Here is a 14852-nt window from a genome sequence, read left to right as displayed (position 1 = left end):
AAATATTTATTTACTATCAATTATCTATGTAACTCGATGAAGTTTTTTTGTCACTGCCAATAGGTATTTTATATGCATTATTATGGGTATAATGTTTAGGACACACTAGATAGAATAATATTGTAAAAGATAAGCGAATTTAATGAGGCGGAACTGCATTTGTGTAGGTAGTTTCATAAAATAATTGTGGGTGTGAACCACAGATATATTGTGGACCATGCATTAGGTCAAATACAGTGGCGGCTGAAAGGATTAAAATGGGAGGTCATTGTTTTTTTTACTAAATAGGTACATATGCATTTCACAGTCATTTTTAGGCTTTTTTTGTACAAATATATTAATATACTTACCCTTGTCCATATAAATGTTTTCAATTTGATACACACATTCACTAAATACCATTTGATTACTTAACAATTTTTTTGGTCTAAATACTCACTAAATTATAATCTATTTATATAAGATACTTACTGAATATTAAACAAAGCTTTTTAAAAGTTTTTTTTAATATATAAGACAAATTTTTATTTCTTTGCTGGTAGAACAATGAACATGATAACACAAACATAAGATTTTTTTTTCTATGCTCACCTTCCCATAATAATGAGTTTTGGGAAATTCCTGGTTTGCTTGCCGTCAATAGACCAATGGGTAGAACTGATTGGAAGAATAAGCAGAAGAGAACCTTTGACGTCACACGCGGAGTTATTTCAGAAATAAACAACTTTAAAAAATAATCGCGTTGATAATACAATATTAAAAAAAAGTTTTAAAATTTTTTGGCTTATTTTAATAGTCTATTTATAAATATTTGTTTTTTAAAAACCGCTGCATTTCCTCAGAATTGAGCTTGTTCATTAGTTTATTTTTTTAAACTTATTTGTACATGTGTTCATAACTGATAAAAAGTATTTTAACTTTAGAAATGTGATTTTTTTATACCAATGACTTATGTATTGTCTGTGTGCAAAAATACATTAAAATTATTAATACATTAATTATCTAAATAAGCATAACAGTCATAAAAGTATAAAATTTTGTAATTTAAATATATTTTTAAAATTTTTGTAATCTCAGCGGTTTGCAGAAAACAGGCGCATCCTTCATTCGTAGTCAATATTATTTATGATTCATTTTACTAAAAAACGTGATTTTTTAAAATCAGTTTCCCCCTTCCCCATCATATTTTTAATGGACGTTGTTTGATAGTCTGTTAACAAACAGTAAAAAAAAACCACTGCACTTTTTGCAAGTTTTTATTTTTTATGCGGAGAATCTAGCAGGTAACTATTCAGAGAGACAAATATTTTTACCTTTATATTTAAGGAATATATTTATATTATATAGGTAATAATACACCCTTACACATATTCATGTAAAGCCTTAAGAATATCTTGAATGCTAAACTTATGAGACAAATAATTTACTCTGCTTTTTGCCAAAGCAAACTATCGTATTGAAATTTAGTTTGGAGAGGTTGCTCTCGTTTATTCCTCGAACCTCTGAAAATAGCACAAAAATGGATCGTAAAGATTATTCTTAAAAAATCCTCGAGGCACCCAACAAAAGATCTATTCGCTGAGCTTCAAATATTGGATTCAAAGTTGTTCGTGAGGTGCCTTCTGCTTAAATTTTATGATAAATTAAGTGAGGTCAAAAAAACGATTCTATTTCACACTCAAAACTTTATTTTTAATCTGCCCGGACACAAAAAGGGCATATAAACAACCCTTAGTTAAACAAAACATATACTTAAAAGAAATATGAATCTTAAGATTTTTATCACATCCCTTTTCAATACACTTCGTTCATTTACAGCAAATATTACCTCATTTTTCTAAAACGAATAAAATGTGTGATCTACTTATGAAAAAACTAAGTTATTTTATTAACACATAACAACAGATATGAAGAACATTTTAGAGAAGGTGATACAGAAGTCTAGGCATCTACAGGGCTTATGACCTATCAATGGCTGGTTTAAGTGGCCCCATTACACACTGTGTAACATTCACCCTTCTGCCCATATTTGAACATCTATATTCCTTCAATTCTTTCATCTGTTGATGTCTGTAAAGTTAAAGATCTGAAACCTTTATTTATGCGGGTGAGATTCATATAATTGAGTTATTTTAACTACATACTAGGCAACGGATGTAAGTTGAAAAAAAAAACTCTATGTAAATTGCTTTTGAAACTTTAAACGCGTTTTTCTCAAAACTGTGTTTTTAAAGTCGGTGACCAAGATTTCTCGAAAACGGCTTAACCGATTAGTCTCAAATTTCAACACAAGCTTTTTAAGTATATTTTGTAGTAATTAATTGAATTTTTGTTTTCTCACCGATGAATATTTCTTTTTTTATAAACAATTTAAGACCAAATTTTTGGTGAAAATCGTTATTATTAAAGATGCCGCCATTTTGTAAAAAAAAAAAATATTTTGCTCTTTCCTTCCATCAATTACAAAACTATATATTACTTTAACGAAATCCGTTTGGTTTTTTTATTTTAGATATTCCAGTTCAAAAATATATTAGTCACCGCAAAGAGCCTTTTTTTGAAAGAAGCTCCTGGAGATCAGCTATAGCAGTTTTTATAATTATTGTTTCTACAAATAAAAAAATTACAAAATATCATTTAAAGTTACCATAATATTTGTACAATTTTTTACATTAATAAGTTTAAAAGTTTTCTCAGAAAAAAATCTTGAAAAATTGCCATTTTTGGGCCTCCTGACTGTATATAACCCCTTAAAAGAAAATTGCCCTAAAATTTTAATATTGAGGTAAATCCATAGAATTAAGAATAGTCCAGAAACCGCATACGCACATCAAATAGAAGGCGACTAAACTACTCATAAATGAGTAGGTTTACGTTTCGACCCATTAGTTTATTTGTAGACGTCGCTCAGTACGCAACTCCTGATTTGAATTCAACTATGCCGTGTTGTGTCCTTTTAAAGTGTAGTTATACTGCTAGGATCTTAAAGAAACAGCATGGTATCACATTTCATGTGTAATTAACAAACGAATGTTTAAGTAGCAAATGCATTACTTAAAAATTTAATTATTTTTCCATCTGTCAGATTGTCGAAGAAACAAAATGGAAATTTCGTTAGTGTTGCCAGGGTAGTATTTTTTTTACCCTACTTTGCTCATCTAATGAAAGAACTAATGAAAATTAGACCTCGTATCAAACAACGCCGTGGGGGACATTTGAACGACATTATTTTTAAAACATAAAATATTAGTTAACATGTTATAAGAATATCCGTTTTTATAACATGTTAACTAATATTTGATATTAATATTTCAAATAAAATTTGTTTTATATTTCAAGTTCAAAGTTCATTAATTCAATTACTCTTATGAAACGTCCCTTTACGTATCTACTCTGTTGTGTAAATCAATGTTTCCGCGTGCACAATAAAATTTTAGAGAAATTAGCAGATTGCTTTTTTTTACCTTACATTTGTGTTATGTTTTTTTTTCCCATCAAGCAACATTACCCGGCGACTTCACGAATGCTCGCGGCGAAAGTGAGGAATAGTGGGGGAATTATTGGACACAGTTCGATGTATTCAAATATGATTCTACGCTCCTTCTGGACTATTCTCAATTCTCTGGGTAAATCATAATTTTTTTTTTATTTTTGTTTTTATTTATTGGGGATATCAACAGTAATACATGTAATACAAATATAACAAATAACATATACAGAGAATAAAACCAATGACAGATATCCACAGAAATACATTAAATACACGTACAATACATACTAGTGTGTTTGTGTGAGTGTAAGTGAGTGAGAGGGTGGGTGTGTGGGTGTTATATTGGAAAGAGGGTGTCAGGTATCGAAAATATAAATATATATAAAATATTAAGAAATAGAGATAAAATTTAATAAAATAAAATAAAACTTTATTATTGAAACTAAGTATAAGACAAAAAAGAATGTTTTAAGACGCGCATTTTAAATGTTATTTTTTTACAATCAAATGGATCAATAAGGGGAAAGTTCAAATTATATTCACTAGCAAAACGTATAAGTGGAGAGTTCTGGGCATAGTTCGTACGAACTGCTGGCACATGAAATAGAGAGCTCGACGTGTGACGGGTGCGGTAGCCGGGGACATTTAATGATAACTCTGACAAAAGAGCCGGACTATCAAGGCGTCCACTGAGTATGTCATGAAGCACCCCCATGTCCAACAGTAGACGGCGATCTTCTAAAGTAAGCAAGTGGTGTTTTTTGCAGGAAGACATATAATTGAGATCGGTATACCTGCATCTCCAGTTAAGATGTCTAAGAAATGTCCATTGAATTTTCTCAAACTTTTCTTTATGTGTGACATATTGTGGAGACCAAACAGAAGAGGCATACTCGAGCAAACTGCGAACATGAGCAAAGTAGACCATTTTAATACACGCGATATCTTTAAATACCTGACATGTACGAAGTACAAAACCAAGGTTTCTATGTGCACGGGTCAGTATGTCATCGAAGTGATTCTCAAATGTAAGTTTGCTATCAGGAATAACACCCAGATCGCGTACGGTATCAACTCTCTGAACAGGTTGGTTTGATAATATATAATGATATGGGATTGGATGTCGACCTCGCGAAAAAGAAATAAGCAAACACTTTGATACATTGACGTTAATACGATTTTTCAAATAGTATTCTGTCAAACGGTTTAGATCATCTTGAAGTTTAAGACAGTCAAGGGGATTCTTAACTTTGAAGTATATTTTTTTATCATCTGCGTACATCAAAAATCTTGCGTTCATAAATACAACATAAATATCATAGAGATACGCATTGTAAAACAATGGTCCCAAATGTGAACCCTGGGGTACTCCGGAGGAAATATCAGCAAACTCAGATCGAAAACCACCAAGAACAACAGCTTGGCTTCTATTGCTGAGATAAGATAAGATCCATCTGTGAACGTCTCCTTTTACACCCAAGTTTAAAAGTTTTCTCATAAGAATGATATGATCCACTCGGTCGAAAGCTTTTTCGAAGTCTGTATAAATTACATCAACCTGCTCAAGTTTGTCCATACAATGAAAAACATAATCTATAAATTCTATCAAATTGGAGATAGTAGATTTGCCTTTCAGAAACCCATGTTGTCGGGGAGGTATTCCTTTTACTATGATTGGATAAATCCGAGAATAAACTATTTTTTCGCACACTTTGCTGAAAGTATTGAGTATGGAAATACCTCTATAATTAGAAATTTTATTTTTTGAACATTTTTTGTGTATTGGTAAGATATGAGCTTCTTTCCATTTCAGGGGAAAATATCCTTGCTTGAGAGATAAATTAATTATTTTGTTGAGAGGGATACATAATGATTTTGCACATTTTACAATAAAATATGGAGGTACTCCGTCACTTCCAGCACCTCCATTTACGTCGAGTGTAGACAAGAACTTGTGTACCTCCCTTTCAGTAGTTTCAATTTTATCTATTAAACTACCGTCATCACAATATGGTGGTGCAAGATTTTCTACAGAATATGAAGTGCAAGGTTTGCTGAAGACCGAACTGAAGAAATCATTGAATCCTTGACAAATAGACTGACCACTGTTATATTTCTGATCTTTATACTCGAAGGATTTAGGGTAAGCAGAGCCACCTCGACGTTCTTTTATATATGACCAGAGTTGCTTGGGGTTGGATTTGATGTTATTTTGTAAAGATACAACATATTTTTGAAAACAATCTTCCTGAAGTATTTTTTGTCGATGACGCAACAGAGCAAACTCATCGTAATCGAGAAGGTTACCAAACTTTTTCCATTTGGCATGAACTTTCTTTTTTTCTTTAATTAATTTTAACAAAGAATCACTAAACCAAGTAGGATATATATAGTAGTAGGATAGTAGGATATATGTAGGTAGGATATATGTAGGTAGGATATATGTAGGTATAATAACTAAAATATCTCTTTTAATTTAAATCTGCAAATTTACACGTTTTACTGATGCATAATATAACACATTTTGACTGTAGGTACCAACTTTATTTTATGATTCCACGAGGTATTAAGACTTCATCTCATAATATTTTTGACTCATCACTGAAATTAAAAAGTGCCTGAAAGCCATTTGAAATCAAGTGAACTAAATCCTTTATTGTGTGAAACACTTAATGTTTTTATTTTTATTATTATAGATATTTTTGCTAAAAACCCAATGCGCAGAACTTGATATAAACAGTGTCTTACTGAAAACAGATATTTAGTGCCTAATGAAGATAGATGATTCGCTACACGATATATATTTATGAACATTGTTTTCGCGGACGGCATGCAGCTCGAATATGAACGATTGGAGGAAGCTTACCTGGTTAAACATTAATGTTCATCCCTTTTCATTATTGTAAGTTATTAGGTATATTTGTAACAAATAATTAACGCGACAATTTGCCAACCGCGACAGTCATTGATGTCAGGTTGCACATAAATGCATCATTCGATTCATTCATTTTGTTCACGTAGGTGCAAAAGTCATTAAAATTAAAACGATTTCAGTGAAACGTCGAAGGAAAAGTGAATTATGAAGGATATTAGTGCACGTTGTGTGTTATGATGCTCGCCATGTACGATACTTTGTTACCGGAGAGTCCTTTTATAAACACGCGGGTCTTTAAAAGAATATGTTTGGAACTGATTTGGAACCCTCTATAGAATGCCGCGGTCGATAGTGAGTATCTATAGAATGCCGCGGTCGATAGTGAGTATCTATCGATGCCGTACGCGTATCAATCAAAATCGATCAGATCAATCGCGCATTATAAATCCGCGATTCAAGCAATACACCGGGCGAGCGGTACGCTCAAATCAACGCAAAATTTTCCATTTCCACTTGTATATTTCAGTGATTATCTAACGTCACGTGAATTTTAAGACAATATCGAACTCCGACGAAATTTCTAATCGAGTTGATAAGTGGCGAATCGTGATCTTTTAATCATGATGCTCCTTAATGAGATCTTCAAACATCGCCGTGGAACAGTTACGAACTGAAAACCGTATGTTAATGTATTGATGGAGTATCGAAGGCATGTTTAGATTTTCACTTTACGCTTTTTATGCGCTCTCGGTGACGTCGATCGGTACTTCGAAAAAGTCAGAAGTGGCTCTGCTAAACTTATCTTATTATCGGCACTTTAAATATTATTTATGAGCGGCACTGCGCATCGCGAAATTGTAGTCAATCCTTGGCTTTTGTTTTAAAAGCGGTGAATTAGTTGTGCATCTTCAATTCCTTCATGTCTGGAAGAGAATGATCTGTGGTCAGTTGAAGAGAAAGTTTGTTTCTGGGGGTGGCGGCCCCTTAGCGACTGCAAAAACATCCGCTGAAGATTATATCATTATGTTTCTCCTACGTATGGACCTGCCCGGCCAAGAAAAAGAAGATCTTCAAATTCAAACAATGATTGCGATAGTTTTATGACAATCGTCAGGTCTAGTCTAATTGTGTAGAAACTAACTGGACTCAAATTTACCTCTTTTGAAACATTAATTTGAAGACGTATTTCTAAGTGATATTTTACTGGCAAATCGTGTTTGAAAAAGTTATGTGTTGTGTTTATTGTTTATATCATACTGTATTATGATAGTTATCAGATGTAAGCAGAAATAAAATACTGTATTGTGAAAAAACACAATCTAGAATCAAAGTTACATTGATTACAGAAAAGACTATTGTTTTGCTAAGTAACAAATTACTGACTGAGCGCCTGTGAAAGTTGTATTTTGTGTTTACCGGTTGTTTGATAAATAAAATTAGGCAAGATGATGTCTAAGAAGCAATGGTCGGCAATGCTCTGCCTACACATTGCCTACCTTCTGTTGGGAGCGAGTATCTTCTACCACATAGAGAGCCCACTAGAAATAGAAAAGAAATTAGAAGAAAGAAGAGAACGCATTGAAATACACAGTAAGATGCACATATGAAAATATATTCGCCATCTCATACTTGTTATCCCGTATATCTTTCAATCTTTATACTATTTACAGAAACTTGTAGATTATGGTGGTCATACAATAATAATTATAACTAAACGATCATAATATACTATTAATATTTAAAGCATTAACTTTGTGGTCAAACATTTTACTAAATTTTATTAAATATTTGTATACAACCAGTTACCGACTTTTCTATGTCTACCGGTTTCGAGACGTACCCGTCTCTTCGTCTGGACACCAATTAAACCATTATATTTTTGTGCAACAACTATGGTGAAGGTGTAAAGTGGGTTTTACAAGTTGGTTTAATTGGTGTCCTGACGAAGAAACGGGTACTTCTCAAAACCGGTAGACATAGAAAAGTCGGTAAGTGGTTATATACAAATATTTAATAACATTTAGTATCATAATATCTTCGTAATGATTAGCGCGTTTAACTATCCTGCTTAGTGTCTCGAGTCCGATTTTTGGTAAGATCTAGACGAAGTGCTGATTTTAAATAAGTTTCTACAACAATTCCAATGTTCCTCTGGATTAAGCTTAAGCATTTATATTCCATGTAACAAGCAAAGCATCAAGATAAAAATTTAAAATTATTATAATTATGAATCTATCAATATAAACTATTTAACCGTTTTGGATGAAAATGATACAGAATTACAAAATTATTATCATAATCAAAATTATTTAAAAAATGGAAATAGCAAAAATATCAATTTTCTTTAATAACTTTTATAAAAAATATTACTAAGCATGGAGTTTATTGGAAAATAACAGTCAAATAATTACATATTTTAAATTAATACCCATACATGCAATTTTATAGAAATGTTTGCGCGCTTTTCCCAAATATTTGTACTTTAGGTGCCTCTATTTTATTATTATTTTTTTTAATACTTCATTTAAAATATATATGCGTTTTGGCGGACTTACTGGTAAAAGCAATATCTTCTAGCCAAACAAAAAACTGACTAAACTTATTTATTTACAAATTTGTATGACCTTTTGATATTAAAAATAAAACCCAGTCTAGTCAAAAGAAAAATGGGTGAAAATTTGCAATGTAAAAAACATACGTTTATATATAAATAAACATGTTGATTCTGCATCTGTTTTGAAGTGGGCAGATATAGCTTGCACACATAAACTAATTTATAAAAATACCTATGTTATACAATTGCAGTCGTGATTATAAACTCGAATAAAATAGGAAACAAGTAGAGTTAGAGTGGGATTCGAACTTCTGATTTAATCCGGAGTCGGCAACGGTACCACGGGACTACAAACCGTCATTGTTTTAATGAAATGTGTATATTAAATATTAACATGTATACTGATTGATTTGGTGTTTATTTTGTAGAACTCCATATTTAAACTTATAATATTAGAAATCAAACACTGATTTGAGTCTAGTCATTCGTTTGAAAATGCCCTAACAAGGCGAAACAATTGTCACGAAATTTTTGTTTTTACAACAACAACAACAACAAACCATCACGACGTTTCCCCATAAGAGTAAGCAGAGAGGATAGAACGCCACAACACTCTATCTTTGCATACAGATCTCGCTTCCTCTACATTCATACATCTTCTCATGCACGCGCGCCGATTATTCCGACTTTTGACATGTCCATCTTTAAGTATTTGTTGGATTTGGTCATGCCATGTCTTTCTCGGTCTTCCTCTATTTCTGCATCCATCAACATTCGCATTGTAAATATTATTAGCCGTTCTCTCGCTGTCCATTCGTTCTACATGTCCAAACCAGCGCAGAGCTCCTTTCTTAATTTTGTCGATAATGCTTGTCTCAGCCTTACATAATGTACGGATCTCAACATTTGTGGATCTATCGTACATAGTGTTACCACACATTCGCCTGAGAGATAGCATTTTGACAGCATTCAGCTTACTTTCATCTCTGTTTTTCCAAGTCCATACTTCGCTCCCATAGATCAGGGACGGAACCAGGACTCCGTTGTGAACTGCCAATTTTGCCTCTTGTGACAAGCATTTATTTGCCAAGGTCGATTTAAGTGCACCGTTCACTCTGTTCCCGGCACTCACCCTCCTTTCAATATCTTTCTCAGTCATTCCATCCCTAGTGAACATACTTCCCAGATACACAAATTCCTCTCCTTGTTTTAGTATAACTCCATTCACAGTGATTTCACATTTAGTCATACTTTCATTTCTTTCAAAAACCATCACATTCGATTTATCGACATTCATCAGCAAATCGCTTCTCTTGCATACATCGTAGACCTTTTTACCAAGAATTGCAGTTCCTCTTTGTTGTTAGCAAGGAGTACAGCATCGTCAGCATACAAAAGACAATTGACATTTAAATCACCCATTTTTCTGCCTCCGATTCTTAAGCCTTTCAGTTCTTTCATGCAGTTATCGATAAACACGTTGAACAGCCATGGTGACATAACACATCCCTGCTTCACTCCTTTATGAATGTCAAACCACGATGTGTATGATCCGTTTACCCTAACACATGCTGTGCTGTCTTTATACAGAAGAGTAATAGCACGTGTTAGATTTCCGCTTACTCCGTACTCCGATAACACTTTCTATAATTTTTCTCTGTCAACTCTATCAAACGCTGTTTTTATATTTTTTATATTTGTAAAAATAAAATAAAGTGTTCAGTAGACTTAAATCAGTGTTTGATTTCTAATATTATATTCTTAACATGTATATTTGAAATGTATTATATCTTATTTTACAAGTTTCTCAACATAATATGCTTATCGAATCTGCATAATATTTGATGATTAAAATCACAAATAACAATAAAGGTTTTTTTCAACGAATTGTTTTGAATAGTTGAAATTGTAATCAATATTTAATTCAGTTTTCTTACGAATCAATGAAATATGAAAGATTTCTTTGCACAACAGAAATTCTTTATGCAAATTGACACACTCGAAAGAACATGAGTATACATAGTACAGTCGAGTGACAGTTTTCATGCCCGCCTTATGAAATTTACAATATCCCAAATATTTTTTTCCGAACTCTGGCGGAGTAATTTCAGAAATAAAAAGCTTTAAAAAATCGTAGTACTAATAATACGCTTAACAAAAAAAAGGCCTTAGTTTAATAGTCATTTACAAAACCATTGAATGTAAAACTGGAAGATTCTGGAAGAAATCATACAAAAAGTGGACCTTTTTTTTATTTGTGTAATACTACTACACCAGAGCCTCTGATATTCTACAATGTTTAATTATGTCCAAATGCTTGCAGACTGGCTGGGTTTCCTCCCTAGGGAGTTTTTTTTCCACCTTTTTTTTTTGCACCACAACAGGCCAGGAGGCCTAGTTACAGTGGTGAATTACATCACAGAGCCTCCAGGATTGAGAAAAATCACATTTTTAATTTTTGTGTTCTCACCGGGAATCGAACCCGGAACCTTCCGTGCGTGAGTCAAGCGTCTTGACCACTACACCACGGAGGCCGCCAAGTTGTTCATATTCCAATTTATTTCAACAGAGATGGATGTTCAAACATGGGCAGAATGGTGAATGTTACACAATGTGTAAACTGGCCACTTAAACCAGCCAATGACAGGTCATAAGCCCTGTAAATGCCTAGACTTCTATATTCCCTTCTCAAAAATGTTTTCCCTCTCTGTTGAAATAAATTTTAAAATGGATATTCTTTTTAAAACGTGAAAATACCCCATTGCGATAATTTTTCAAATTATATTTTTTAACAGTTTAACTGTTGGCTATACTAAATTGCCATACGCCTGTATGTACTACACATTTTACATGCTGTTAAGAAATTTATGATTTCCGAGTTGATATTATTATTAAAATATTTTAATCAAAATATACTGTATACGATTTTAGGAAAAAATATTATTTTCTTAAATTTGTTGTAAAAAGTATCGCCAACTGAGGTATTAGTTTGAACGCCTTAGATATTAAAAATATTTGTGTTATATTTTAATGTAGACAGTAGACATGTACTCGATTTCATCACTTAGGGAGTTGATTATTTTTTTTACTTATTATATATACGGCCTAAGCCAATTACAACAGTTACATGAAGAAACATAAATACAAGAAACTGAACAAAAAGAACATAAAACTATGTAGTCAAGACAAACAAGGACAATACAATAATATACAATACATTCATAAAAATGAAAGACATAAGACTTCGAGCTAAACCGTGCCAACCCAACTTCATCCTACACTATTTTAGTCCCGAAGAGATCTACGAAAAGCCGGAATATTTATCCCGAAGAATTCCAAGTCGTGTGATGAATTGACTAATCTACACATTCTGGACAGTGGGGCATAAAAACGAAAGTTGCTCTTGGAAGATTTAATAAATAGCAGATTTTTACTTCTGATGTCATGATTGGGAACATGAAAAGAAATTGATTGCAACAAAGATGGGACATCACTTATAGCATTAAGTATTTTGAAAATGCATATAAGTTCCATCTCAGTTTTACGTCTCTCCAATGAAGGCAGATTTAAAGATTGCTCCATTACAAAATAAGAATAATTACCCCTTTGTAATCCGAGCAACCATGCCACTTTTCTTAGAAAACGGTGTTGGATAGACTCGATATGGTCAATATGAGTCCTGTAGAATGGATACCAAATAGGGGGAGCGTATTCTAGATGGGGTCGAACTAGTGAGCAATAAAGAGTTTTGATGGTATTCATCTTTTTGAAGTCCGTCGTCATCCTATTGATAAAACCGAGAAGTTTGAGAGATTTAATTACAATATTATCAATGTGTTCGCGATAGGAGAGTTTAGTATTTTAATACTATGAAGGAAATATGAAAGTCAGGACATTTATAGAGCCCATGACATGTCGTTGGCTGATTTCAAATCGGTAGAATCTCACCCACATCAAAATACTGCTTCATATGCCTTCGAAGTAAAAGTGTTTTCGTGTAATAAATTATTATATGGATTTTCCACTTACCCGAAAGTTTTATTGTAAGCGAATAAGCGTGTATAAATAAAATATTACGAGATTATTCCGCCCTAACGTAATATTGACAGAAAGTAGCTTGTATCGATTGCCGGTCCTCTAACTATCGCTTTGAATAAAATACGACAATCCGTTAGTCTATAGCGACGTCACGTCGTTATTCTGTTTACAAACCCAAAACCCTACTACGAAATAAAATTTACCATGGATAAAGCAACTCAATTATAGAAATTTAAAGAATTTATTTCAAACTCAAACTTTCGATATTCTACATTAATTATTTTTTTAATGTTGCTGATTGTTGATATATATATATATTATATAATTTAGGGGAGGCAATAATAAATTAATATTAAAACATCTCGAATATGCTCAAATATCGATCATAAAAATATTTTTTAAAAAGCCCTTCAAGTTCCTCAGCGTCAAGTTGTTTGCGGAATTCAAGATCTTAGATATAAGGCAATTATTTATCTCTAGAATAACAATGTTTGTGAAAGCAAATTATTCCACCAAATCCAACATTCCCACACTACTAGAAGTCAAACTAGAGGATGGGTTATGGGGTCTACCACAAACACGCTGCGATTGGTGTACTAATGCAGTGCCCTATGTACCATTAGGTGCGGAAAGGGAATGATGATGATGATGATTAATGAAATATTTTGTATAACTGTATAATAAATTAACTAGAAGGTAGAAGTGTTATTGTTTATTTTTGTATAAAAATGTCTACCTTAAAACAGGTTGTACCTAGTTAGGCAGACTAAACATAATCCAGAGAAATCTATCATCTAAGTATATTATGTAGTAGATAAAGCAATTGAAATTTTTTGTTAATGAACCATGATTATTATTTTAATTTTTTAATTATATATTTTTTTAATTCATGATTAAAAATACGTCTCCCATTTTACTTCTCACCTCTCCGGCTACCTCTTTGGAAAAAATAATGTCACTCTGTCGCTCCGTTGAGACGTGAAGGAAACACAAACATTCACTCTTTCGCATTTATAATATTAGTAGAATAGATGGATTAACAATTCTCTAAAATTAACAAGATCTAATTTTTTTAAACTTATACACAATTTTGTTCTATAACAATGAGTGCTATCACAATTATTTATTTAATTTATAGATATAATGACACATCAATATTATCATCATTATTCCCTTTCAGCACCTAATGGTGTATAGGGCACTGCATTGGTACACCAATCACAGCGTATCTTGATCATTTTTGTTACATTGAGGTAAGATGATCAGTCTTACGCTTCAGGTACTAGTCCAGGAACTATAAAATATTCTGGTGTCATTGAAATCAATATACAAAATACATAATAAAAAAATTACATGTCAATAAATACAATACATGTAAGTTATTTAATAATTGAAGGTAGAGCAGAGTTACAATAATACAATTTGTATATGTATATAGGGTGTTAAATAAAATAATAAATAAGGGTAATAATGAAGACAGCATCGATACTATAAATTTATTCCCGGAGCAATCTAATACAGTGGTCTCTTCCCCTCTACAAAATCCAGTAATGGATCTTCATCTTAAACATATACATTGTTTTGGAGAACCTAATATGTTCATCCTAGGCGTTGAACACTCTTGGAGCCATATACGAAAAGTGTCTCCGTCGTCTCCGAGAAAACCTCGTACGGGCATTTTGTTGGGAACTCCTTTCGTAGTCGCCTGGCCAGAAATTTGTTCATACTTCCTTGATGTAAATTTGTAGGATATTTTAATAATTGAAATAATGGCTCAGACGCGTATGTTGGAGGACACACAAACCACAACTCTAAGAATTAACTTTTGCGTCATGATTAGAGGATTAATGACAATAGGGATATTTAACTATTTTTTTACATTTTTAATGTAATAA

At 32.5% G+C, this 14852-nt stretch overlaps 1 protein-coding gene across 1 annotated transcript in view; it reads left to right on the top strand.

Moving 5' to 3' along the window:
• The first annotated feature begins 6840 nt into the window (after positions 1-6840).
• The window catches only part of Ork1 (open rectifier K[+] channel 1), a 52633-nt gene continuing 44621 nt past the window's right edge, over positions 6841-14852 (top strand). Inside the window, exon 1 of the mRNA XM_088239021.1 lies at positions 6841-7955. Within this exon, the coding sequence (XP_088095147.1) occupies positions 7811-7955 (145 nt within the window). The 5' untranslated portion in view covers positions 6841-7810. The remainder of the gene's footprint in view (positions 7956-14852) is intronic.

Source organism: Micrasema longulum, unplaced genomic scaffold, assembly GCF_059751315.1.
Source record: "Micrasema longulum isolate JH-2025_06_02 unplaced genomic scaffold, ASM5975131v1 h1tg002040l, whole genome shotgun sequence".
In the NCBI taxonomy this organism is placed as follows: domain Eukaryota; kingdom Metazoa; phylum Arthropoda; class Insecta; order Trichoptera; family Brachycentridae; genus Micrasema; species Micrasema longulum.
Note: the sequence above shows the minus strand (reverse complement) of the source record. Positions and strands in the feature narration are given on the sequence as shown.